This window comes from Onthophagus taurus, chromosome 6, assembly GCF_036711975.1.
Source record: "Onthophagus taurus isolate NC chromosome 6, IU_Otau_3.0, whole genome shotgun sequence".
NCBI classification, from domain to species: Eukaryota; Metazoa; Arthropoda; class Insecta; order Coleoptera; family Scarabaeidae; genus Onthophagus; species Onthophagus taurus.
Window position 1 is genome coordinate 2,219,066 of NC_091971.1, and position 27,187 is coordinate 2,246,252.

At 30.8% G+C, this 27,187-nt stretch overlaps 2 protein-coding genes across 2 annotated transcripts; one reads left to right on the plus strand and one right to left on the minus strand.

Moving 5' to 3' along the window:
- Positions 1 to 24,190, plus strand: LOC111424812 (hydrocephalus-inducing protein-like). Its single transcript, XM_071196491.1, has 40 exons — positions 1 to 199; positions 251 to 454; positions 508 to 1,365; positions 1,421 to 1,658; positions 1,762 to 1,966; positions 2,023 to 2,302; positions 2,352 to 2,722; positions 2,776 to 3,581; positions 3,634 to 3,863; positions 3,923 to 4,120; positions 4,171 to 5,223; positions 5,637 to 6,038; positions 6,086 to 6,225; positions 6,276 to 6,644; positions 6,695 to 7,359; positions 7,412 to 8,216; positions 8,278 to 8,501; positions 8,552 to 8,670; positions 8,833 to 10,263; positions 10,318 to 10,502; positions 10,555 to 10,803; positions 10,861 to 11,476; positions 11,526 to 11,759; positions 11,810 to 12,104; positions 12,155 to 12,297; positions 14,613 to 15,082; positions 15,137 to 15,407; positions 15,462 to 15,654; positions 15,703 to 16,588; positions 19,349 to 19,541; positions 19,596 to 19,820; positions 19,882 to 20,051; positions 20,108 to 20,521; positions 20,577 to 20,768; positions 20,825 to 21,163; positions 21,216 to 21,509; positions 21,563 to 21,710; positions 21,766 to 22,083; positions 23,200 to 23,807; positions 23,863 to 24,190. The coding sequence occupies exons 1-40, from the start codon at positions 95 to 97 to the stop codon at positions 24,188 to 24,190; spliced, it is 15,474 nt and encodes a 5,157-aa protein (XP_071052592.1). The 5' UTR covers positions 1 to 94.
- LOC111424796 (DNA primase subunit 2) lies at positions 24,154 to 27,027 on the minus strand. Its single transcript, XM_023058483.2, has 3 exons — positions 26,229 to 27,027; positions 25,662 to 26,178; positions 24,154 to 24,510 (listed from the first exon to the last, which is right to left on the minus strand). The coding sequence occupies exons 1-3, from the start codon at positions 26,952 to 26,954 to the stop codon at positions 24,218 to 24,220; spliced, it is 1,536 nt and encodes a 511-aa protein (XP_022914251.2). The 5' UTR covers positions 26,955 to 27,027; the 3' UTR covers positions 24,154 to 24,217.
- Between the last annotated feature and the right edge of the window lie 160 nt (positions 27,028 to 27,187).

The following is a 27,187-nucleotide window of genomic DNA, read 5'->3' on the forward strand; positions in this document are numbered from 1 at the left end:
CAAAAAAATTGACATTTGTCAATTGTAGAAGAATTATCTTATCTTAAAAAACTATTAATTAGCTAAGTATTTTATATTTATTTTTTATATAAAAATGAATAAATTAACACAGCATTGGTCGCCGATACTCAAGTACTTCAAAATGAACGATTTTTTCTTCCTCCTTCTTGATATTGACAAAAACATTGATGACCCTATTGTAAGTGTTTCACTAAAACTTAAATAGTCAAGTTAAAACTATTTTTTTTAGATAATTCCTTCAAAATATAACGTTGAAATGTCAATAGGTACTGAGGAGAGATTGGAAAAACTAAAATCAATATCTAGAAAAATAAAAGTGAGGCCTGAATCAAGTATAAATACTTTAAAAGTGTCTCCCGATATAGTTGTCTTTCAAAAATTTAAGATCGGAGATTTTTTAACAATTCCAGTAACAGTTTTAAACACTTATGAGGTATAATATATTAAAAAGTATCTTTTTCTGCATTTATCTTTTAATATTTGAAGGTTTCAAAACCGGTGCGTGTTATGATGGAATCAACAACTACATTTAGTATTTCACACAATTCAGATGTAGTTTGTTCAAAAATTGCGCCTGGAATGTCTTATCAATTTATGGTGAATTTTAATGCGCGAGAACTCAAAGAATATTGCCATTCTTTAACAATCGAAACTGATTCTGAAAAAATCGATGTTTTAATTGTTTCAATCCATCCGCGTCCTCTTCTAGATATCCCAGATACAATAATAATGCCCACAACTCCTGTAAAAACGGTAGCCGAACGAGTACTTTTAATTAGAAACATAGGGGAAGTCCCTGCAATTTTTAATTTAATCACAAGCCCCCAATTTTCTGTTCACCCCGATCGAGGTATTTTAGGCCCCGGTAAAAATATTCAATTGTCCTTAACATTTGTAACTCACACGCTTGGCGAGCACACTGGACGTCTTCAAATTACATACGAAACAACCGAAATCCTAACGGTTATCTTAAAAGCTAACGCGTGCGAGTCTAATATTACATTGGAACATACTGATGTTGAAATTCCAAATACTTATATGAGTTTAAAGAGGAGAAAGTTTATTAGATTATTCAATAATAGTTCACACATGGTTTATTTTAAATGGAAACGATATAAAGATTTTTCAGAAGCAGAACAAGAATATAACATGTATAAAAAAGCTTTTAAAAATATGAAAGAGTTAGAAAGTTCCAAATGGTACGGAAGAGTTCATCAGGGAATCGTCGACAGTCAACATACTCACGAAATGATTTATGAAAGAATTTATGAGGATGAAATAAGACAATATGAAATGCAGGATAAGTTTTTGTATAACGATCCTAATTGGGCGGTTTATCCTACAGTAAAGAAATTTTACATTTTCCTTTAATGTATTATTATTAATTTTCAATATACAGACGGGAGAAGTTTGGCCTGAAAGTTCATCAATGTTCATTTTGGAATTTAATCCATCAGAAGCTAAACATTACGAAAGTACTTTATATTTAGAAGTATCTGGAAAATCTGAAAGAATACCTTTATATGTTCGTGGTTGCGGTTTGGGGCCATCTTTAGAATTGAATCTAGTCGAATTGGAAGCAAATGATATTTTCTTGTGTTCTGGACACCAATATGAAGTTGCTGTACACAATAAAGGTAAGCCTTGTCACTGAAGATTCAAGCTGATGCGAGGTAGCCTCACAGTTGTAGACCACACCATAAATAACTTTAATAATTTAGCTATTTTATTTTATTTCAGGTCATATTCCTGGAAAAATAACTTACAAACCAACACCATTAAGTTTTGGAGGAACAGTAAGTTTTAATCCTGAATATCTTGTAATACAACCAGGTAGTTATGGTGCTTTTGTAATGAAATTTTCATCAAGAATCCAAGGAAAATTTATTGAAACGATCGAATTTTTTATTCGAGAATCTGGAGAAATATTAAAATTTACTTTCAAGTATAACCATTTAATTTATTCATTTAAGTATTTTCAATTAAAATTTGTTGTTACAGGGGAAATATAATTTGCCCCCTATTAAATTTTGATATTACAGAGATTGATTTTGGCCATGTAACTTTAGGATATCCGACATCAAAGAGTATTAATTTAATCAATACAACTCAAGTACCAATTGAATATAAAGTAAGTATAGTTCAAGACGGTGAAAATAACGCGATAACGTGTCAAGAATACGCAGAAGAAGCAATAAAACCGTCAGTTTTTAATCCTAAAGAGTTTACATTTAATCCGGTGGAAGATGTTGTTGCTCCAAATTCCACATTAACTGGAGAAGTATGTTTGAAAATTGATTTTTGATAATTATTTTAACTTCATTTTTTAGCTTACTCTTCTTCCCAACATCGAGGGTGCGTACTCAAAACGTTTATATTTAATAATGTGGGGTACAAGTAAATATTCTTTATCACTTCCAATGCGTTATAAATGCTTAATACCGGAAATTGAGTGTAAAACGAAAGATATTTTTATGAGGGGATGTTTTATTAATTACATCTATACAAGAACCATTACTTTAACAAATCAAAACGAACATCCCGGTTATTATACGTTTGTCGCACAAGATGCAGATGCTAATGAATTTAATATTACTTATAACGCTCAAGTTCCAGAAGATTTTATTGATGCTTATGAAACGAAAGAAGTTCAATTGGATATATCAACAAATTTTGTTGGTCAATCAACAGCTCAAGTTTAGTAAGATCTTATTAATTCACCTTAAGTATTAATTATTAATTATTTTGATGTAGTATCTCAGTTTTTGGTGGCAAAGAAAATGTATTTATGTGTTGTATAAGATGTAATGGCCAAGGACCTGTAATAACAGTTCCAGAAGTAATGAATTTCGATGAAATTCGAACGTTACACAACGCAACTCAAAATTTAGAAGTGATTAATGATTCTCCAGTTCCTGCAACAGTTAACATAACACAAAATAAGAAAACAGTTTTTCAGCTAAGCGAGAATCTTTTACAATTAGATCCAAGCGAGAAAAAAATTATAGAAGTTAGCGTTTTTTTAACGGAACCAGGAAGATTTAAAGATAATTTACAATTTTCCGCGATGAACAGCGAAACTCAATATTGCGCCTTAGCTGTTAAAGGAGTCGGTTCAAGTATAAACAGCGAGCCGGAACTCGATGGTGAATTTAATTTGGGATTTTTATTAACGTACATTCCGTTTAGCCTTCCCGTTAAATTTACTAATATGGGAAAGAAAACTCACAAAATTATATGGTCGCGATGCAAAAAATTGAAATCTTTTAAAGAAGATCTAGCCAATTTAATACCATCGATTTTTTCGATTACCCCGTTTTCTTATCAGTTGGCACCAGGCCAAAGTATCGATTGCGTTTTAGCTGGATCGACGGAAATACCCGGAATGATTGAAGAAGATTTTTATTGTCACGCACAAATCGAAAAGAAAAAAGACTTTGGACCCGTAAACTCTTTCATTCTTTCCGCAAATTTTGTTGTTCCAGTTTTAAAGTTATCCAAAGAAGAAATGAAATTTAGAATCGATGTAACTCCTGATAGAACAATCTCCTTTCTTCATGGTACATTTTTTAACAAGTCGTTTGTTTATGAATTATTTATTTATTTTTTTAGATGAATTAACAGTAACAAATTTATCAAAATTAGAAATAACTATCATTATTAATATTAATCCACCATTTTACATAATTCAAGACGAAGAACAATTAAGTAATGTTCAAATTACTTTAGCTGACGGCGAATGTGAAATGTTTACAGTTGAATTTACACCGAATAGTGAAGAGAAAAAATGTAATACGTCTAAAGGAAAGATTGTTTTTACTTATGTGAATCATCCGAATAAAGTAAGAATAAAATTGTTTAAAAATATTTAATTAAATAAAAACAATTTTGTTTAATTTAGGATTGGATTCCTTTGGTGGGAGAAGAAAACTATCCAACTCTTCAATTCGAACCTGCTTCCGTAGACTTTGATTGCATCCCAAACTTTTCCAGTACAACCCAAAAAATGATCCTAAAAAATATTAGTCCACTTCCCGTATCTTATCATTGGGAATGGATTAGAAACGATTTCAATTTAAACACATTGGAGTCAAATCCAGTAAAAAAAATCTATTTTGAAATCTCAATTTTATAATTTCTCATTTTTAGATAAATATAGGAAAACCAATATATCAAGAAGACCCGAAATTATATCCATACTCACTACCAAACATACCACAAGTAATCGATATTCAACAACATTCGGCTCTTCAAATCGAAGATGAAAATCGTCTGCACAGAAAATACGAACTATATCTTGGAAATATACCGAAACTAACAGCTTTTGAAACGCTACCTCCTCCAATGAACACCGTTACCAAAACAACAGTTTTAAGAACTGCCGAACATTTTGAAAAAATGCAAGTTTATTTGTACCAATTGGTACAATGTTACGACGATTCAATACAACATTTAGATCCGTTAAAACAACTTCCTCAAACAATAGATGATCCGGAATATGTTCGCGAGGTTTTGGATTTAATCCCAAATTATGGATATTTACGTCCGTATGAGTCTCAAGTTATTTCATTTGAATTTAATCCGTGCCCAAATACATTAATCGATGCCGTTGCTCATTGCCACATAAAAGGTGGCGCAACTGAAATAATTTCGGTAAAAGGAAAATCATCGAATATAAGCTTTTCGATTGAAAGTGATGTTATTGAATTTGGGAGGCGATTATTTTGCGAAATGTGCCAAGAATCCGTTTTAATTAAAAACACTGGGCATGCAGATTTAGTAGTTCAAGCTACCATGAAAGACGATAAAGATTTTATTGACACAAATACAGGAATTACCCAATATGATATTCAAACTATTAGTGTTGATAATGATGTTCGAGTTACTGTGAAATATTTTCCTGGAATTGCTAGAGAGTTTTTAAAACCGTTTATTATACAAGTCGGTTATTTAGAACCATATACAATGAATATACACGGTTTTGCAATGCCCGCACAAGTATTTTGTTCTTTATCAAGACCTATTTTAAACAATGAAGAGATTATTATTTTATCTTATAAAGCCATAGGAAAGTTTACCAAAGAAAATTTAAGTGTTGTCAAGTGTTTAACACAAGTTGATATGCGTTATAAAGAAGATCTACCACTAAAAACAAGAGATTATTTAAATCAGTGTTATGAATGGGAATTAATTTCGTTTAATGTAATTTAGTTTATTAACTCGCAATATATGAATGCAGTAACAATAGTTATGAAACTACTCTGCATTTGCATTGTCCCATATAAAATGCAACATAGTTTAATATTGCATTGGGTAGTTTTGAGTTCTAGTGATAGTGCTAGTGTAAAACTAGAATTAACACTAAACTGAGAACTAGAAACATTCGGATTTAGCCGCACGTCTCTCAAGACGGCTAAACCCGAATGATTCTAGTTCTAGCTTTAGTGTTAGTTCTAGTTTTAGTGCAATAAAAATATGCAACATAGTGATATCTTATTCTAACTGAAACATTCAAACATGTTGCATTTTTGTGGGACAAAGTAAGTAAATTTTGTATATTGCATCTTAAGTGAAATTCACTATATAATAATTTAATATTTTATTTTTTTATTTAGGATGTTTACCCAACCGATGTAGACATTCAAATGGCAACTGAAAGAGAAGCTGTTGAGGAATTATTAAAAGACGACCCAGAACTTTTAAGTAATCACATAGCTGGAAAATGTGCCAACGCAATTCCTAACATTGCAACGTTTCCCTATTCAATTGATTTTAAATTTGTTGTAAGAGACACCGTTGTTCATTATACAACAACAGTTTTGAATTACGGCCCGTTAAAGAACGATATTAGATTGGTTTATTTAAGTAAAAATCTGTTGAAATATGGATTCAATGCTTACGTTTCGAAATCGAAATTGGATGTTGGTGAAAGTAGTGATTTGGTGGTAATATTTAATCCTAGTAGTCAAGCTTTTGCTGTTGTCGATGTTGAAGTGAAAGATCAGATATATTTAACGGTAAATTTAGTGAAATAAAAATTAAAATAATATAAAAAATGTTTTAGGTTCCGCATGGTCAAAGAATTCCAATTGAAATTCGCGCTTTCGTAACACTTCCTTATATTAGTTGTCAACAAGATAATGTTTATTTTGATAATGTTATTTTAGGATATTGTGTGAGACAATCTATAATTATCGAAAATAAGTAATACACTAAAAATATTGCCACAAATAATTTATGGTTTTTTTTTTCAGTGGTTATGTTCAATCAATTTGGTCAGCAAGAATCGAATTAGATCCCAATATAAAAAATAAAAGTCAAATATTCTTTATAAAAACAAATAGTGGTATTTTAAATCCAAACGGATCCGCACTTTTCGACGTCTATTTTCAACCATGTTTCCCAGGAAGAGTAAAAGCATCATTGATTTTTCAAGCTCAAGAAAACGAAGAAGAACTCGTTATATTGTTAAAAGGAATTGGGTGCAAACCTACTTTAAAAGTCGACAAACCTAACCTTGCATTTAAACCAACTTTACCTTACACTCAAGAGGTCAATCTTGTGTTTAGTTTAGAAAATGTTGGAATGTTTCCAATTGAGTTTTTCTTTGCTGATTTTGATGAGTTAATACGGTTTAATTTTTTAATATTTTAATTTATTCTTTTTTTTTAAGGATAATCATAATAAATGAAAGAATAATAAATATGTTAACAGATTTTTATAGAACAAACACTTTATATCTTCCCGAAATAAATCCTGGTGAAACATACCCTCAAGCGATTTTCGATTTTTACAACAATATAATAAATACGATTGGACAAAAATGGTGGGAAGAAGAAATGGATAAACTTAAGCAAGAAGAAGAGAGAGAATTAGCTATACTATTAACCGCGGCGAGTCAAAAAAGTGTTGTAATTAGTACATCAAATTTATCACCTCCAAGGACTAGCAAAATAGGCAAAATTGGCAGTAAAGTTGCAAAAGACAAAAGAAGTTTATCTTCAACTGGTAGCAAATTATTAAAAAAACGAAAAGGGAGTGCATTATCAGCATCTGAAGCACAATTCGGAAGAAAGTCGTTAAGGCGTATGCCAACTATGCCAACAAATTTTTCATTTGATGATCTTGTAAAGCGAAAAACATCCAATGAACTTCAACAATCGATTAAAGAGGAATTACAAAATTGTAAAGACAAACAAGTTTCTTCAGTTAAATTATTGTATTCGGATCCGATAAAACAAGCTTTTGAAGATTTAATAACCAATGATAGTCAAGTCACAGATGTCGACTCAACAAAAAATGGAATTTTGATTGTTTTTCATGGATCCCCGTCAACGAGTACTTTAACATAATAAATTTAACAAATCCTTTATTAAACATATTTTTTTAGATTATTTTCAAGTAGCGCATAAAGCTGGATTAACATTAAACCTTCCAGTATACACAATTGATATGTTAATTTTTGACGCAATTGTTTCAAAAGAAAGCTTGGCAGCTATAAAAGTGGGCGAATTAATTTCAAACGCTTTCAGAGTAATTGCTTCTGATACAGATTTAGTGGAGGAGCCGGGAGCTGATGATTACGATCGCTTACAAAAGAAAATTGACTTGTTATTAACTGGTAAAACGAAGAGAACACCAAAACCAAAACCAGATGACGCGAAAGGTAAAGGAAAAGGAAGTAAAGGTGGTAGTAAAAAATCATCTAAGTCGTCTAAAGGAAGCAAATCAAAATCATCAAAAAAATCTGGAAAATCAGCAAGTACAAAAGAAGCGAAACCTAAAGTTGATAAAAGACCAACATTTATTGGGTTACCTGAAGATTTACTCTATGAAATAGTTGAATCAAGATTAAATTCATTATCAGAAGGATTAATAATTCCTAGTTTAACTAGTTTATTTATTAAACAACCTTTGAAAGTTTTAAATTGTATCTTGAAATCTGTGGGTAGCCTTTATTACATTCATTTCATCATATATTCTTATACCTTCCAAGATTACACCGAAAAAACAAAAAAGATTCAAGAAGAAGGAGCGAAACTAATTGATATATCAAAAAAGGCTCAAATTCAATACTTATTAGACATGGATAACGAAGAATACGAACAAATTTCAACCGAAGAATTTAGTTTATTTAAAAAAGAAGTTTTAGTACCGAGAAAACAGGATTTTATTAAAAAACTAGCAGATGTACAGTAATTGGATTTCTTTTTTAATTTAAAACGTTTTATTTATATTATTTTTTTTTATTTTAAGAGTTCGAATTGATATGAGAGCAAAAGGTATACCGATTAAAGGAACAACTAAAGATAAAAAAGAAGACGCAAAAAAGAAACCCGAAATAAAGGGGTCTGCGAAAGACAAAAAAGGTAGCAAAAAAAGTAAAAGTGAGTCAAAAAAATCAAAAGGATCGAAAGCTTCTAAAGGATCTAAAAAATCTAAAGGATCTAAAAAATCTAAGGGATCTAAAGGAAAAAAAGGTAATAAACATAGTTATTGAGTCTGTTTAAAATATAATTTTAATTTTTAGCAAAACCTAATCCTGAAGAAATTGAACGAAAAAAGGCTATGGAAGCATCCGATGCTTTAATGGGTGATATTTTACACACCCTTCAATATTGGGATAGAGAAGCATGTGTTTTAACTAAAGTAATTTATATAAATAAAATACAGTAAAGGGGCGACGCGCTAGAATTTTCGAAATCTGACGATTTCGTCTTGATATAATACACCCTTTCCTGTATTAATCCGTTATATCGAGGTTTTACTGTATATATCCCTATATTTTAACTTAACCTTATTTTATTTTAGGATTTATCATTAAAAGCAAAAGTGGCTAAAGGTAAATCAAAAGCTGGAAGTGTTTCAAGTAAAAAAGGTGCAGCGGTCGATAAACCACCCGAAATTGTTGAACCAAAAACTGAATTTACTGAAGATGAAATGAAAGAAGCATTCGCTTTGGGTATACCAGTTTGGTTTTTAAATAACGCCGAATCAGAGAGAAATCCGGATTTAGATACAGCCTTAATCAACTTTTTAGCTCATAATATAGATCTCGAAATGGCCCGAGAGTCACTTGCCGAATCTAAAATTATAAAATTAATACCTACAACTGAAACATTTACGGTTACTCAAAAACCTGGTTTAAAAAAGCGCAATCCAAATGTGTCGGATATATTTAATTTGTTTGATGTTATTCCACAACCGGAAGAATCACAAGATGTAACTATATCAGGAACTGATAAGGAAATATCGCAATCATCCGCGTCTAAATTTAGTTTGAAAAAAAGCACTTCCAACGCAATTAAAAAGAAAAAAGCCTCACAATCAGAATCGCTATTTAGCACAACAAAAAGTTTGTTGTCGCAAATAAGTGAAGCGAATCAACGTGGAGAAGAACCATTAGTAATTGGTCCATTAACAAGGCGACAAGTGATTAATCCGGGTGAAAAATTCCAATTTTTAGTAAATTTTGCCCCTGAAGAATGTGGAAGATACGAACATATTTTTACGATAGAATTAGTATCTTGGCCAACAAAATATTTAATTAAATGTGTTGGTTATTGCGATATTCCAAAATTAACCATTGATCCAATTATTATGTTTCAAAATAATTTCGAATCAAGATCAAAAATGAAATCTCAATTCAACTCGTTCCTATATGACGAAAAATTATTTGAATTCGGACCGATTTTGATATCATCCTACGCGAATAACACAAGAGCTTTAGAACATTTCACCGATATGATACTCCAAAACGATTCATTATTGCCATGTAACGTTAAATTATTATTTCTGGATCCGATTGCAAACAATGTTTATAAATTAAGTCAAGATGAACTTTTAATTAATAGCAATCAATCGGAAGTTGTTACAATTTCCGCTCAACCAAACAACGTTGGTAATGTAATGGGCCAATTAGCCATTATCGTATCGAATAATCCAAAAATTGAATTGATCAATTTTAATTGTTTGGGAGTTGATTTTGAATTTTACGCGGAACCGGATTCGATCGCTTTCGAAAGGACTTTATTGAATAAAATGGTTACGAAAACTATAACGTTTTATAACGAATCTTTAGTTACTATTATTTGGAGAATTTTAGCTGCTGAAGAAGTTTTACAATTTTTTAAAGTTACACCTTTAAAAGGAATCATGACATCTTGTTCAAGACAAACCATAACTGTTAGTTTTGTTGCTGATGTTTTAGAAGATATACCTAATGTTGTTATGAATGTGGAGGTAAACAAATTTTTTTTTATTATACTAGTCTCTACTCTACTTAAACTTACTTAGGTTCTTCATGCAACTAATAAATTAACAATCCCTTTACAAGTAACAAAAATCGAACTCTCAGCTGAAGTTTTAAATATAGATGTTGACTGTCCAAGAGAAGTCAATTTTGGGGAAGTAAAAGCTCGAATGGAACATTCGAATGAAATTGAAATTTTAAGTAAAATAAAATACAATATGGATTTTATGTAAGTAATTAGTTTAAATTATTTAATTAAAATAAAACGTGTTTTATTTTAGATTTGCCCCTGTAGATAAATACCACGGTATGAAAGAAGATGATAAATATAGATCACTTTTTACGGTAAAACCCGAGCAGTTAACATTAGTTTGTAATAAACCGGCAAAAGCTACAATAACATTTAATTCGAACGAAGATGTTGAATTTAAAGATGTTCCCATTTTTAAATGTGTCGTTATAGATCCACCGTCTCAAAACGCAATGATGACTTTCGTAATAACGGGCTCGGCAAAAACACAACTTTCAATGTACGAAATAATTACCGTTAAAAAAATAAAAATTATTCACATTTTTGTTATTTTCAGTTATCAACTATGCCCACCAAGCGAAGTTTATTTCGGACACCAATTGGTTGGAACTGAACAAAACGCCATGTTGAATTTAACAAACATGGGAAAATTTCAGTTTGATTTTAAGATAATGTCATTAAAACAAGTTTTAGCGGAAAAGGCGAAAGGTAAAGGCAAAAAGGCTAAAGGGAAAGGGAAAGGCAAAGGAAAGGGTAAAAAATCATCAAAAAAAGATAAATCAAGTAAAACGAAATCCTCAAAAACGAAAAGTAGTAAAGGTAAAAGTTCAAAAAGTAGCAAAGGTTCAAAAGATAAAGGTGAACCAAAGAGAAAGCTTAAACCGACTAAATTGGTCGTGGGATGTTTTACGATCACAACAACGACTTCTGATCTTGAACCTCAAGAATCAACAATTATTACTGTTACTGCTAAACCGAAAACGATCGGTTTAATTGAAGAGGTCATCGTTTTCTTTATATCAGAATGTAAAATTAAGGATAAAAAAGGAATTCCGGTTGTTTTAACCGTTAAAGGTGACACACCAAGTGTTGATTTTACTTATGTAGAAGATATTTTCTGCGATCAATATATCGTAGAGAGCAACTTTGCCGATTTTAATTGTCCAGAACAAGTAATAATACTTAATAAAATTATTATTAAAATTAAAACAATATTTTTAGGCGGGAAATCATTGTTATTTCGTTAAAAAAGAACAAGCTTTATATTTTAGTAAAACGTTTATAAACAACACAACAAAAACAAGATTACGATTTCAAAGCACTTGTGCCGTTATAACAGACCTTACCGCTGAGATTCTTAATAAAACAGCCTTCTCTGTTCAACCAAATCAACACCAATTGGATGCGTTTGAAGATGTTTTTTTGGAAATTTCGTTTACACCGGATTCATTAACTGTATGTGTCTTTATAAATCAAATTTCTTGTTTATTAATTTAATTATTTAGGAATATTCGGAAATGCTCGAAGTGCGTTATAACTCACCAATTGGTGCACCTGCATGTTTTCAAGTTGAATTAAAAGGTGAAGGTTATATTCCCGAATTAAAAATAATCGAACCGTTAGTGGATGAAATATCAAATAATTGTTTGTTAATTTTTAACCCTGTTTATGTGGGAAAAACGAGTATTAAAAGAATCGTATTAGAAAACGTTGGAGTCATCGATTGCGAAGTTATGCTGGATGTGCACGATGAAAGTGATATGTTTTTATTTAAGGTGGAACAGGAGGAAAATGCTAAATGTAAAAAAAAATTATAACTTTGATAAATTTTTAATTTTATTTTATTTTAGGTATTACAAAACGTTCAGCTGTATTAACGGTTCAACCTAATACTAAATCAAAATGCGAATTAGAATTTGTTCCAACAAAAGATGTCAAAATCGAAGCAACAATACGTGTCTATGTTATTAATAATCCATTCGATTTCTTTTCTGTACAATGTTAATTACAGTAAAACCTCGATTAACGGATTAATAAGGAGTAGATATCACAGACTTTTTATATCTTTAGTAAGATATACAGGGTGTCTCACGTAACTGGTTCGTTAGAACTTTTTAAGGTTCCACTATTCGTAGTGGTTTGAAATTTTAGTAGCATGGGTTGTTCATTCTAAACTTTCGATCTAAAATATTTTCAAGATGGCCACCCTTTCCGGTCTACCGGAAGTAGACCACAACTTCATTATTTTAAATGGAATGCTATAGTTTTTATTACACCTTTCAATTATACGTAAAAAAATATGTTGACTTTGATAAAAGTTATTGGTACCTAGCGTTTTTTGTTTTCGAGCTATTTGGATTTTAAGTGTTTTTTGACAAATTTCACCATGGTCTTTTATATCTCAGCTAACGATCATTCAAAAAAGCTCTGCATTGGCACGACTACTCTACAGATGCTGCCAAATAGATTGTCATTTGTTGTATCAGAATCTTATTCAGGGTGGTCAAAAATTGAATTATCGTTTCTTAATATTCAATTGCGAGAAAGTCGAAAATTTTAAATGGAACACCCCATATTTCTTTACCCTATCAGAAAGGGAATTTAATTCTCTACAAATTATCTATAAACATTCCTATACCTATTTATTGTAGTTTCCCTGATATTGGAAAATTAATCAAAATCAGACATAAAATCCCAAAGCTCGTTTGTGTTTTTGTTAGCAGGCCAAGACATTTTGACAATTCATCGTTTAATTTATTTAAATTATTATTAACTACAATTAACTATGGTTGAATAACCTTTAGCTTGCTCGCTTTTATTTACCAAAAATAACCAACAGAAAAACGAATAAATGAAACAATGAAAAACAACAATTTAATAACAGAAATTAGAATGAATAACATATAAAAAAACAAAAACTTAAAATTATAAAAAAATTAAAACTGTTCGATATGCTGACCATTCACCATTAAACATTTTTCAACTCTTCTTTCGACTTCTACGGTTGTGGCCCGTAGAAGTTGGTCGCCATCAATAGTACGTAGTGCACGCATTACTCTATCACGCAACTCTTGTCGTGTGTTGATCGGTGAATTGTACACTTGATTTTTTAAGTGACCCCACAAATAAAAATCCAACGGTGTTAAATCTAGAGATTGTGGAGGCCATTGCCATGAATATAAAACAAATTTAAAATATCGTTGGAATAATTTGCCATGATACCACCTATACAATGACTTTCACTCGTGATCAAAAGTAAGTAACAACAACAATAACACAAATATGGACCAAAAACTGTCAAAATTCCATTGCCTTCTAATAAAAAAATCAAACGTTTTCCCGCATTCCGTGCATGCTTTGATTAATGTCCCAATATCAGGGAAACTACAATAAATAGGTATAGGAATGTTTATAGATAATTTGTAGAGAATTAAATTCCCTTTCTGATAGGGTAAAAAAATACGGGGTGTTCCATTTAAAATTTTCGACTTTCTAGCCATTGAATATGGAGAAACGGTAATTCAATTTTTGACCAGCCTGTATAAGATACTCTGATACAAGAAATGACAATCTATTTCGCAACATCTGAAAAGTAATCGTGCCAATTTAGAGGTTTTTTTTAATGAACGTTAACTGAGATATAGGCTTTTAAAGAGCATGGTGAAATTTGCCAAAAAAAGCTTAAAATCAAAATAACTCGAAAACAAAAAATGGTAGGTACCAACAACTTTTATCAAAGTCAACATATTTTTTTGATGTATAATTGAAAGGTGTAATAAAAACTATAGCATTCCATTTAAAATAACGAAGTTGTGGTCTACTTCCGGTAGACCGGAAGTTCTAAAAAAAAGTTCTAACGAACCAGTTACGTGAGACTCCCTGTATAAGAAATGATTTCGCCACAAATCGCCGAGGTCGCTTGTGGGCTAGATTTTATATATTAACACGAAATCAAATTTAAGAAGATTTTAGCGCCTCGCCCGCAAGCGACCTCTACGTTTTGAAGGTAAATGTCGTCTTATCAGTCACTTTGTATCTTTACTAAGATATATAAGGAACGATATCGTCTCAAATCGCCGAGGTCGCTTGCGGGCGAGGCGCTAGATTTTTATATATTAATACAAAATCGAATTTTGGAAGATCCTCACCCGCAAGCGACCTCGGCGGTTTGAAGGTAATCTTCTTATAAGTGACTTTGTATCTTTACCAAGATGTATGTTAAATCCGTGATCCGTTAAACCCGAGGTCCGTTAAATCGAGGTTTTACTATACATATAATTCTTAATTATTAAGTACTTTTATTTTTAGATTCACGTTATCGCCGAAAGTTTCATTGAAGACATAATTTTAGAAAATATTCCATCTTTATCTTCTGAAGAATATAAATCAGATTATAAAGGTGTCACATCTTACAACATAGATTTCGGTTGCGCACCTTTAAATGCATTACAAAAAAAAATATTCAAAATTCGAAATAATTCGATTTTAAATATTTATCGATTTGAATTTCCCGCAATGGAAAACTTTGTGTTTATACCGAGTGTTGGTCATTTAAAACCGGGCGCTTCCAAGGATGTTATTGTAACGTTTTTAACTAGAGAACCAATTACTATCGTATCAGAAGCTTTGGAATTAATCCTCATTCAAATTGAATATTTAGAACCGGATATGGAACCAATCTCTTGGGATGAGCGCCAAAATATCACATTATGGAGCAATAATTCCGCATCAAATGATCCAACAAAAAGCTCCGCGATTTTATCAAGTTATTCGCAAGGGTATAAAATAATAAATTTTAATTATTAATTTTTAATAATTTTGAACCATTTTAGTGATGGAAGTAGAAGATCATCGCAAGCTAGAATAAAATCAGGCAGCTTTAGAGGTAGAATAGCATCTTCGAGAGATATCTCATCAGAATTTGATGTATCCAGTTCTTACGTATTCAGAAGGAAATCAATCGGTGATGTTAGCGAACCTTCCTATAATATTCTTCCTGAATCAACAAAACTAATTCTGTTAGTATTTTCCGTAAACGCTGATTATTGTGATTACGAAGTTGATGATGATAATATTGAGATGGAAGACACCTTAATGTTCGAGGTAAACAATCTTAAATATAATTTATTAAATAAATTCATTACAAACCACTTTTAGAAACGCTCAAATAAATTTGCGATTAAAAATACCTCAATGATGCCCCTTTCTATTAAGTGGAAAATCAGCCTAAATCCTGATGATACAATCAAATTAAAAGATGTAACTTTTGGACTAAAAAGATCAATACAATCGGCTAAAGATGAAACTAAAAAATTTTGTACTAAAGCTAAACGTCATTTATCAGGTCATGGTAAGTTACTTTAGATTTTGACTCAATTTATTAATTATTTCTTTTTAGAAAATTTTGCTTTCGACGAAAACACCATTTCTCGTCCATCATCCAGTTTGAATTCAGCTTCAATATCAAAAAAATCATCAACGTCAAATAACGTCTTAATGGATTTGCCATTTACAGTCGAACCGGATATTTCTGTAATTTCGCCAAACGAAACAAAGACGTTTAAAGTAATTTTTAAACCAATTATACCTTTTGATTATTTGGTTTATTTAAAATCTTGCGTGCCAAATCTTTACCCAAAATCGAATAATTTAAAAATTACCGTCAAAGCAAAAAGTATAATGCCTCTTTATCATTTTAATATTTCCCCAACGAATTATTTAACGAGCGAAAGATGCGGTAGGAAAATTTGTAGAGATACAGTGGATGAAAACACAAGAATCGTTGAGATAGAAGGAATCGGCTTGGAGTTGAATCACACCAAAACGTTTCATATCATAAACCCAACAGGTGAAAATTTCGATTTTAAATGGGAAGTTTCCCCGATTAACTCCAAAGATATCACCCTCTTTGATTGTTTGACACCAAAGGGACACGTTTCTAAGGGAAAAATGGGAAAAAGCACTTTTAGTTTTCTCCCGCAAAAACTAGGAACGTTCGAAGGATTATTTACATTTATAATTGAAAAATATAATTTAAAAACAGATTTTTTAATCGTTGGCAAAGCGAAGAATCCGTGCGTTTATTTTTCCGCACCACATTTAAAATTAAAACCGACTTTACTACGTATGGTTACATCAAATAGTTTGGTGTTAAAAAATAATGAAAATTTGGAATTGCATTTTCGCGTTGTTGCTAAAACTTGCTATAACAATGTTCGGACTGATAAAATTATTGTTGAGCCAATGGAAGGAAATATTGGACCAAAATCTGAAATCCCAGTGAAGTAAAATTGTTTATTAATGTTGTTTGAAATCTAATTAACCACATAACTGGGTATGAAATATCACTTTATTATGAGTGAATGATTTTTGAAAAATTCTCTACTTTGATGCATCTGGGAGCAAAAATATTACAGACCATTGTGTTAAGGGTACCACTCAACAGATTAATTTTTGTTTGGGACAAACATGTTTCTTTTGTGTTTCATTTAACATCAATTAGCAATGATGGTTCGATATATTCCTCACCCTCATCTGAACATAGCTCATATTTATAACTCTTAAGTATGTATGTAGTTTCATGTGAATTCCTTCACAGCTCTTAGGTCCCAGCGGGTCTTTTGTATATCAGCGGGCATTGAATTTTTATTTATTATACTCTTTGATTATATATAATATGGATTGAGCCAACGAGAGAGATAGCTTGCGTAAGGTGATCGAACCGAGATAGACATAGAAGCGTACTGACATATAATGGGCGTGCGTTAATTTATAAGATAAAAAACTATCAATTAGAAGTAACATTTATAATACTTACAGGTGATGTGAAACTGTATTATCGCGAACTTTGCACACGAAACAATACATTTTTAAACATAACGGTGTGACTGGCTGTGACACAACAAAACGATAAACGTCAAATGGAAGAGGTTTGACACTTTTGTACGCATGCGCCCGTCTGTTTAGTACTGTTTTATGTCTATCTTTGTTACACTTTCACTTTATCGCTTTCCATCTGCGTCTAGCTGCTTTCACATTCAGTTAGCTCAATCCATATTATATATAATCAAAGATTATACTCTGTTTTGAAACCAGGAGGAGTAAACGCGAAAGTCAGATTTACACTAGCAAAAATCACCAGAAAATATCACTAGATATTTTGGCGGTAAATTTAAATTAATAATTATTTATTTATTTACTTATTGTATTTATTTTCGTTTGTTATCGTCAACACTAAACATACAAATTAACATTAAGGTTATGAGTGTATTAATTGAAGACGCAAAAGAGTTTAAACAAAATTTACAACAATGACACGAAACTGTTGAATTGTCAATACCCTAACCTTCAAATTCAAAATCAACATTCAAAATTGCCTGTGTGTGAACTGGTGTGAACCTTCCTCGCATTCAACCAATCACGTACAAGGTCAATCTGGTGACAAATTTAAAATACTCCTCCTCTTTTAAAAACAGAGTAGTTAGATTTTTCTATCAAAGTGACAATTAGAATCATATTATTAAGTTGGCAATATGAACTAATTTTCTTATGTTGTTTTTAAGTTAAACTGACTTGGTCTAGTATTAGTTCTAGTTTTAATTGTTATTCATCACTAAATTGTTGTGTATTTTTAAGTTTCGGGTTTTAGCCCTGCGTCTTCAGACGCTGATGGCAATTGTATCGTGAAGTTTTTTTTTGAAATGTCAATTCAACCGTGAAGGAATGTTACGTAAGGTTAGTTTTGTTTACAAACATTAATTATAGCGTGAAGTTTTCTTTAGTAATTAGTAATGCCAATGGGGTCATACACACTTATTAAATTTAGAGAAAATTTTTATGTCACACGATATATGCAAGTATATGCATGAACACAAAGTAAAAGAAATATTTTGATCAATTTTATATTTTGCGTAATTTGAAGTGAAAAATAGCAAATATTCAAACGAAATAATTTCGCGGCTTTTCTGTGACGTAGGAACCGCACTGCCTAAAACAAGTTAAATTGTCCGTTAGATAGCGCTTGCGGTGTGACAGTGTCAAAATAAAACCATGGATGTAATAGAGTGTCTCCATTATATCCATGAACAAAACATAATAAACATAACCTACAAACACTCTATCTCTTTTCAATACAACCTAAATGACGTTCATCTCTTTCTCGCATTTGAGCGGGGAGCAGGGGACGCAAAAGTGAGAATCGTACGTCATCAACGCGGGAATTTTAAAAGCGCAAATGGGTATATAAATTTTCAATAATTTTTTTAACAATGACTTTGTTCGAAAATATTAAAAAAAAAAATAACGGTAACTATATTTTTATATAAACTTTCAGAAAATATAATAAAAAAAAAATCGTGTATGACCCCATTATAGCGTGAAGTTTTCTTTTGAAATGCCAATTACACCGTGAAGGAATGTTAAGTAAGGTTAGTTCTGTTTACAAACATTAATTATAGCGTGAAGTTTTCTTTAGTAATTAGTAATGCCAATTATAGCGTGAAGTTTTCTTTTGAAATGCCAATTAAACCGTGAAGGAATGTTAGGTAAGGTTAGTTCTGTTTACAAACATTAATTATAGCGTGAAGTTTTCTTTTGAAATCAATTAAACCGTGAAGGAATGTTAAGTAAGGTTAGTTCTGTTTACAAACATTAATTATAGCGTGAAGTTTTCTTTTGAAATCAATTAAACCGTGAAGGAATGTTAGGTAAGGTTAGTTTTGTTTACAAACATTATGTATGTTTGTACTTTCATGTGGGGGTGAGTTCCTTCACAGCACTTAGGCCCCAGGGGTTTTTTTTTGATTTTCCCAGGAACTGAGTTGACCTCTTCCGGTAGGTGCAAAGACACCTACTGCAGTCTCATCGCATCGATTGCAAAAAACTCCATGGGAGATGGAGTTGATCAGCTTTGATCAACCAACTGATATTGGTATGCATGTTTTAGTGCATTCACTTGTATATTACTTACCCAGATATGTAGTTATGATGCACAAGCAACATCTTTAGTTAGTAACAAATAAATGAAATATTTCGAAAAAAAATAGGATTTGGTGCACACCTGCGAGTTCCGGTGATATTCATTTTAATCTCAAATGTGAGGTTGAAAGAATGAGTAAACCTTTGGTTCTCACAGTAACCACGAGTGCTTATGCCGTTGGATCTTTATTATATCTAGTTTTAAATAATGTAAAAACTGAGATAGATCATAACATTGAAAGTACAACTACATTAACATCGGTAAAATATAAAATTAAATTAGGTGACAAAAAATAATCATTTTTTTTTGTTTAGATGGTAATTAATCAGAATGATATAACAAAGTTTATAATAAAAAACGATGGGAAAATAGGATTTTATTATAAATGGGTTAAAATGGATAAAAACATCGAAGATTATGTAAAGGTAACGTTTAAAGAGGCGGAGGGATATGTTATTGCTGGGGAAGAACAAAATGTAACAGTTTATTTAAAACCAATTAGACATGTTATCGAGAAGATGGTTAGTCTTAAATTTAGTGTAAGTTTATGTACAAATTTATTAACGAAAAATGATAAATAATCTATTAAATATGTTTTAGGTTTTGTATGGTCCTGATTATAAAATCAATTATATTTGCACAACAGCAAAATCACATTACAAATTTTCATTCACCGAATATAACTTTGGATCGTGTTTGGTACAAAATGAAAAAACCGATGTTTATAATTGTCTTTTACAATTTTCACATAACGACAAGAAATCTTTGTTGTAAACCTAATTCTTAATTATTTGTTTTTTTTTAACTATAAGAAAAACTTTTTTAGACTTGAATACGAAGATGAACATCCCAGTCATTTAACAATCGATTTCAAAGCAAAAGAAATCCTACCAAATACGGTTCAAACCATCCCGATTTATTTCCACCCGTTAGAACCGGGTATATTTACAACTCCTTTGACGTTTTTAGTTAATAGCAAACCGGAAATAATCACGATTAAATCAAAAGGAGTTGCGCCGGAGTTAGTGTTGGAAGAACATGATGATCGTTTTGTTAATTTCGGTGCAGTTCTTGCTGGAAGAACTGTATCGAAAACTATAAAACTTATAAATCGAACACCGGCAACGGTTGATGTTTTCTTTAATTTATATGAATTGTTGCCGTATTTTACTAAACCAAAGAAAGTTTTGAAACCAGAATATGATAGACCACCTCCTCCTCCCTTACCAAAAGTTGTCAAGTAAGATCTTGTTATATCTAATCATTATATTTATTTGATTAATTTCCTGTTTTAGAGTAAAGGGTAAGAAAGGAAAAAAAGATAAGAAAGGTAAAAAGAGTTCCAAAGGAAGTAAAAAAAGCTCGAAATCTTCAAAGAAGAGTGATAAAAGTTCGAAGAAAAGTAAAGGTAGCAAAGGAAGTAAAAAAAGTAAAGGAAGTAAAGGAAGTAAAAAAAACAAAAAAGGAAGTAAAAAAGAAAAGAAAATGTTAATCAGTGTCCATTTTATTTTTTTCACGAATACAATTAATATTTTCTTTTTAGTGAGGAACCTCCCGTTCCAGTTGAATCTCCCGAAGAACGTAGAGAAAGACTAATTAAGGAATCTTTAACAATAAGTCCAAAACAAAGTCTTAGATTAACGTCAGGAGCTAAAGGTGGAATTATCATAACTTATTCTCCAAGAGAACGATTACAATCGTTTCATAAAAAAATTTATTATCAAATTCAAGACAAATTTGAGCCGCTTTGTGTTGTTCAAGCTTCGTGTATTGCATCCGAATATTATATTGATAGAGATAAAATATCATTCGGTAGTGTGGTTAAAGGTTGTGAAAGTGAAGCAAAATTTTCGTTGTATAATACAGGCGATATCGGTGGAAAGTAAGGATTTATTTATTTTTCCATATCATTTTTTTAATTAATTAATTTACAGATATAATTGGACAATTGATAGATCTAGAATACCATTTGATACAAAAGTTAGTATCACACCGAGTCAAGGTTACATATCACCAGATACAATCGTATCGTTTTTGGTAAAATATCACCCATATTCGGTTCAATGTTACTTAAGAGCGAAAATATCGTGTAAGATTGAAAAATATAATAAAACTTTGGATGTAATATTAACGGGTTCTTGTACAAATACACCCCCACCAACTGCAACGATCGAATTTTCATGTCCCGTAAGATCGGAAGTGAAAAAAAAAATTACAATACAAAATAAGTACGATTTATGATCAAAATTAAAAAAAAATAATAATTTTTTTAATTTTTTAGAACCACGGTTAAATGGAAAATACACCCTCAACTTACAGGAAATAATTTTTCAGTCCCCGATATAATGTTTATCGAACCACACAGTGCAGGTACTTGCGAAATCACTTATAGTCCATTATTGATGTTAGGACCAGATTTATTCCATAAGGTGTTTTAATTATAACCCAATTTTAAACGAAATTTAAAATCGATTTGATTTGTAGGGGTCCGTATATTTCCCCCAACCGGATGGTTTTTGCACTTTATATTGTCTCAAAGGAGAAGTTACCGCTCCGGAACCTTTAGGTAAAATCCAAAAAGATATTCAGTGCAAAACTTACTTTACGGAAATATTGAAAATCATTAACTGGTCGAATATGCCACAAAAATTTACGGTTATTACCGAGAATATGAAACCCTATAATACTGAAAAAATCTTATATAAATTAACCGGAAATAGTATGGTTGATGTTATGGGAAATACAGAAAAAGATTATTATTGGGGAATTTATGTTTTAAATGAAGGCAGTCTTAATTTTCAGGTTATTATTAATGTTTAATAATTATTATTAATAATATTTAATTATAAATAGTGACATTTTCGCATATTAATAGATATTTTTAGTTCGATTCGTTTAGCCAGGCTTTTCTTAAAATGGCTAAATCTGAATGTTTTAAGTTCTAGTTTTAGTTCTGGCACTAAAACTAACACTAGATCTAGAACTGGAAACTTTCGGGTTTAGCCGCACATCTTTCAAGACGGCTAAACCGTAATCTAACGCTGAATAAGAATTAAAACCGTAAATTAAATGTACAGTAAATTTTTTACTTAAAGAACATGTTTTTCTATTACGCCAAAAAATAAAATAAAAAAATTTGTTGCACAATTGGTAGCAGTTGGCAAGAATAACAGGGAATTTTGTTATATTCATGTTTTAAGCTCAGTATGTCATTCTGACATTTCAACTTTCATTATTTAAAAAGAACTTTGATTATATATAATATGGATTGAGCCAACGAGAGAAATAGCTTGCGCAAGGTGATCGAACCGAGATAGACATAGAAGCGTACTGACATATAAACAAAATTTAAAACAAAATTAATAAATGAAAATAGAAAAAAAAATAAAATAAAATTTCCTTATTATTTATAATACTTACAGGTGATGTGAAACTGTATTATCGCGAACTTTGCACACGAAACAATACATTTTTAAACATAACGGTGTGACTGGCTGTGACACAACAAAACGATAAACGTCAAATGGAAGAGGATTGACACTTTTGTGCGCATGCGCCCGTCTGTTTAGTACCGTTTTATGTCTATCTTTGTTACACTTTCACATTATCGCTTTCCATCTGCGTCTATTCACCTTGAGCCACATTTTTGTTAGTAGATATATTCAGTTAGCTCAATCCATATTATATATAATCAAAGAAAAAGAACAAAAGTCAATTTTTGGTATTACATTTATATAGAAATGAGTAAAATAAAATAAACGTAAGAAAAACATACAACTTGTTGGAAGTTACTAAACATTACAAAAAAATTAAATAAATTTTATAAAGACCTTGCATAGTGCCAACAGAAACCGTAAAATTTGAATTTGACAGATATTAAAAAAAATAGGTTATGTTCATTTTTAAATTTCATTTTAGGTAATTTTCAAAAATGAATCAACTAAAGAATATTTATTATACGAAATCGAATTAAACGTTACTCAAGGTGATCCTCAAGAAGAAATAAATTTGATTGCTTGCGTTCGTCAAAAAGTGACTCGTGAAATAGCGTTGGAAAATCCTACAAAAAATCCTGTTGATTATAAATTATCATGCACAACACCGCTTTTGCAATTTCCACCCACTATTACGGTGGAGCCTTTAATCGAAGAAAAAGTTACATTAATTTTTTCCCCATTATTTATTGACGAACAAGAAGGTGTTTTAACTGTGGAATGTCCTGAATTGGGGAAATATTTGTATAAAATAGTTTTATCGGCAAAAGAACCGATTCCAGAACCTGCCGTTTATTTACGAAGCTGTCTCGGGCAAAGTTCCACACAAAAAGTACAAATTCATAATTTCACCACGGCGAAGTGCGAATACAAATTAAAAGTGGTTGAAGGAGAAGGTTTTAGTGTACGACCTGAATCTTTAACAATCGATCCTGAAGGGAATGGTTTTTTTGAAATCACTTTTACACCCAATAGTTTAGGAAACGTTGATGGTGTTTTAAAAGCAACTTCTGCAACTGCTGGAGAATTCACGTAATATATAATTTAAATTTTCCTTTTTTAATTATTTTGTTGATTTATGTTTTAGATATCCCATAAGAGGAGTTGGTGAGTTACCTAAACCTCAAGGTCCCATAAAAATCTCACCAATATATGGTGCTTTTATATTATTTAAAAATCCATTTAATGACGAAGTTCTTTTCGATTTTTTGATTGAATCTCAAGTGTTTTTCGTACAAAATAAAAGAGAAATTATACAACCCCTAGACACAGCTAGAATAGACCTTTACATGACACCTCCTGAATCTGAAATTTCAACAACAGATAAATATCCATATACAGGAAAATTAACAGTTGTTTGTTTAGAACCAACTTTGGGTAATATTAAGTGGGTTTATTATTTACAATCAGAATAAAAATATTTTTTTATTAATTAAAACAAATTAGTTTTCTTCCATTTTCATTTCATCATCCCAATTGACATCGTTTACCATTAAATCAACTTCACTTTGCGTTATAGAATTAGAACTTGGAGTGTTCTTTTGTGGTACTCTTGTAGATGATTTAGTTTCGTCGTTATTAGAAACACCACCTCGAATTTTTAAGCTTTCAGCAAAGTACTGATTTGGATGTGTCACTATCATTTTATTTTGTTGATCATGTATTGAGTCAAAACATTTCGAACATGCAATTTGGTAATGGCCTTTACTTGACATTTCAACAATATCAAAAATATCTACGAAATAAAAATTAATTTATTGAAAATTAATACATTAAATCAGTGATTCCCAAACTGAGAGGCGCACCCCCCTGGGGGACGTGAAGTAATGTTAAGGGTCTTTAACTTTAAGGGTCTCTTACAAATGTCATTGTACGTTAAACGTCATTTTGACGTTTAAATCTACAACACATTTTCCTAAAATGGTACCAACCTAAATTTTTGGAAATCTTGTTCAATAAAAAAAGATTAGTTCAATAAAAATATACAACAAACTAACGCTGAGTGACATCTAAAACTAGAACTAACACTAGACCTAGAACTAGAATCATTCGGGTTTAGCCGCACGTCTCTCAAGAGTTTCTAGTTCTAGGTCTAGTATTAGTTCAATAAAAATATGCAACATAGGAATATTGTATGCTAACTAGCGCTACCTACCACCTACCAGCCGTCTTAAGAGAGGTACCGCTAAACGGATTAGTCTCGTTTTATTTGTTATGCAGCGATTATTGTATATTTTTGTCCACAACTACCTTATAATATGTATATACTTTATAAATGAGATTTCTAAAACAAAAGGGTAGTTATTTTTCGCAGAATGAATAATAGCATACATTTACGGATAATCAACTTGACAGACTTGCATAATTATTTGAAACGTCAAAATTTCAAAAAACGTCAATTTAATTTTTTTAGGACTTTCTAAAGGTTTGACATTAAAAAACGTAAACAAATTCCTTTTTCCTATGATTTAAGCATAAATTAATTAATTCTCGTCAAAAAAAACATTACGTTTCATAAAATTGACATTTAATTTTCACAAATTGTGTGAAGTTGGTTACAGTTGGTAACATTGAATTTGTGTCACATTGACGTTTAAACTTTATTCAAAAATTTATTAAAAAAAAATTTATGAAATAGTCGTGGACAAAGTATTTTTTGATTGATTTATTTTAATGGACATAGAATTTCCCATTTTATGGAAGAAATTCAGCACCGCCCTTCACATTAATGGTTCAATACTTAGATTTTTTGGTTAAATAAATTTGAATAAGTTAATAAAAAGTACAAGTTATCAATAAGCATTTTTTTAAGGCATGAGCATTATATGAAACCAGAAAGGGGACGCCATAGTAAAAAGTTTGGGAACCACTGCATTAAATGCTTACCTTGATCCCTAATTTTTGTTTCATGTAACTTAGCTTTTAAATTTGTTGGATCCCAATGTTTAAATGGACATCCATGATGTTCCCCTGGTCCAACATTAGAGTTAATAATTGCGTTACAACTGTATGGGGTGAAATCAGTGCGGTTACCGACTTTTCCATACATATATTTCACCCAATAAGAGTACTGCTTTTCGAAAGTTCCACTATCAATCCTCTTAGTGAATTCATCATGAAAAAATGTCATCGCATCCTCAAAATTAATTCCTATTCCTTTTATAAATAACCCAAAATGTAATCTGCATGTATATTTTAAGCCGTGTTCTTGTTTGAGGATTTTGTAGATGTGATTCATACATAAAGGAAAGTTTTCTCTTGCATAATAATCAATGTTTTCAATGGAAACGTTTGTTGTATTCTTTGGTATTGTATAATCATTCCCTTTGTAAATTTGGTGAAGATTTGTTAAAAGGAAATTGATACGGTCATCATCCATGGATGGTAAACGTTTACTTGCATACTAAAAAGAGTTAATATAAAAATTTGATTTATTTTTAAAATTATATTTACAGCCAAAGCTTCATTTAAAGATGATCTAAACATCCCAGATATACAAGTAATCAATTCATAACTTGGAATGTATGCGAATCCTGCTTTAACCAAAACACTCCTATTTCTAATTAAAGTTGGAACTTCAAAGCAATTTACTTTATAAAAATCAACTGAATCAATGACATAAGTTCCAGAAGTAGAATCATATAATTCTTCATATAATTTACTTTTTTCTTCATCTGATATAGGTTTATAAACAAAGTTATTAATTTCCAGAAATTGTTCAATACTTTTTGAAGTTAATTGCGAATATCTTAACTTAAACCACTCTAATTCTCTAATTACAAACCATTGTCTTAGCGGTTCAGCACGACAATGAGCCAATCGTAATATAAAATGAGAGATATGATCAGCTCTTCGAGCTTGTAAATCAAGATCAGTTGGGGCGTTAGTCCCTGTTGATTTAGCTAGTTTATAAAACTTCTTTAAATTATTTTTTATTAATTCCGAATAAACCCACTCTTTCCAATCAGCACTAAAGTGTTTAAATCCTTTTTGGGAAGCCTGTTCCAAAATTCTTAATAAATGTAACCGTTCCAAAGCTAATTCTTCAAATTCGGACAGTTGTATCTCATCGCCAGGAGGAGTTAAATACATTTGCAAATCGTGCGAATAAACATCTTTTAAAGAATTACTGATTATCGTTTTTTTAACTCGCTTTCGCCTATTTCCAATTAAATCCATTATTTTTCTTACAAAATTTTTTAACAATTCGCGCTAAAACTAACCTTTAAAACATCACGTCGATAATACAGAAATTTTCTTTTAATATATTATTAATTATTTATTTTAATTATAATTGCGTTAATGTTGATCCTATAGAATTTATGTAAAAATAAAATAATAAAAAGACAAATAATTAATAATTTAATAAATGAAAATTTAATTTTAAACTAGATAAAATAGATTCCTGCATC

Excerpts from the sequence above, each read along its gene's own strand:
- LOC111424812 (XM_071196491.1), top strand. The coding sequence starts at position 95 with ATGAATAAATTAACACAGCATTGGTCGCCGATACTCAAGTACTTCAAA. Across the intron at positions 12,105-12,154 it reads ACAGGAGGAAAATGCTAAAT|GTATTACAAAACGTTCAGCT; the intron begins GTAAAAAAAAAT and ends ATTTTATTTTAG. Across the intron at positions 16,589-19,348 it reads AAATCTGAAATCCCAGTGAA|GATTTGGTGCACACCTGCGA; the intron begins GTAAAATTGTTT and ends GAAAAAAAATAG.
- LOC111424796 (XM_023058483.2), bottom strand. The coding sequence starts at position 26,954 with ATGGATTTAATTGGAAATAGGCGAAAGCGAGTTAAAAAAACGATAATC. Across the intron at positions 26,179-26,228 it reads CTTTAAATGAAGCTTTGGCT|TATGCAAGTAAACGTTTACC; the intron begins GTAAATATAATT and ends AACTCTTTTTAG. Across the intron at positions 24,511-25,661 it reads AACAAAAATTAGGGATCAAG|ATATTTTTGATATTGTTGAA; the intron begins GTAAGCATTTAA and ends TTTATTTCGTAG.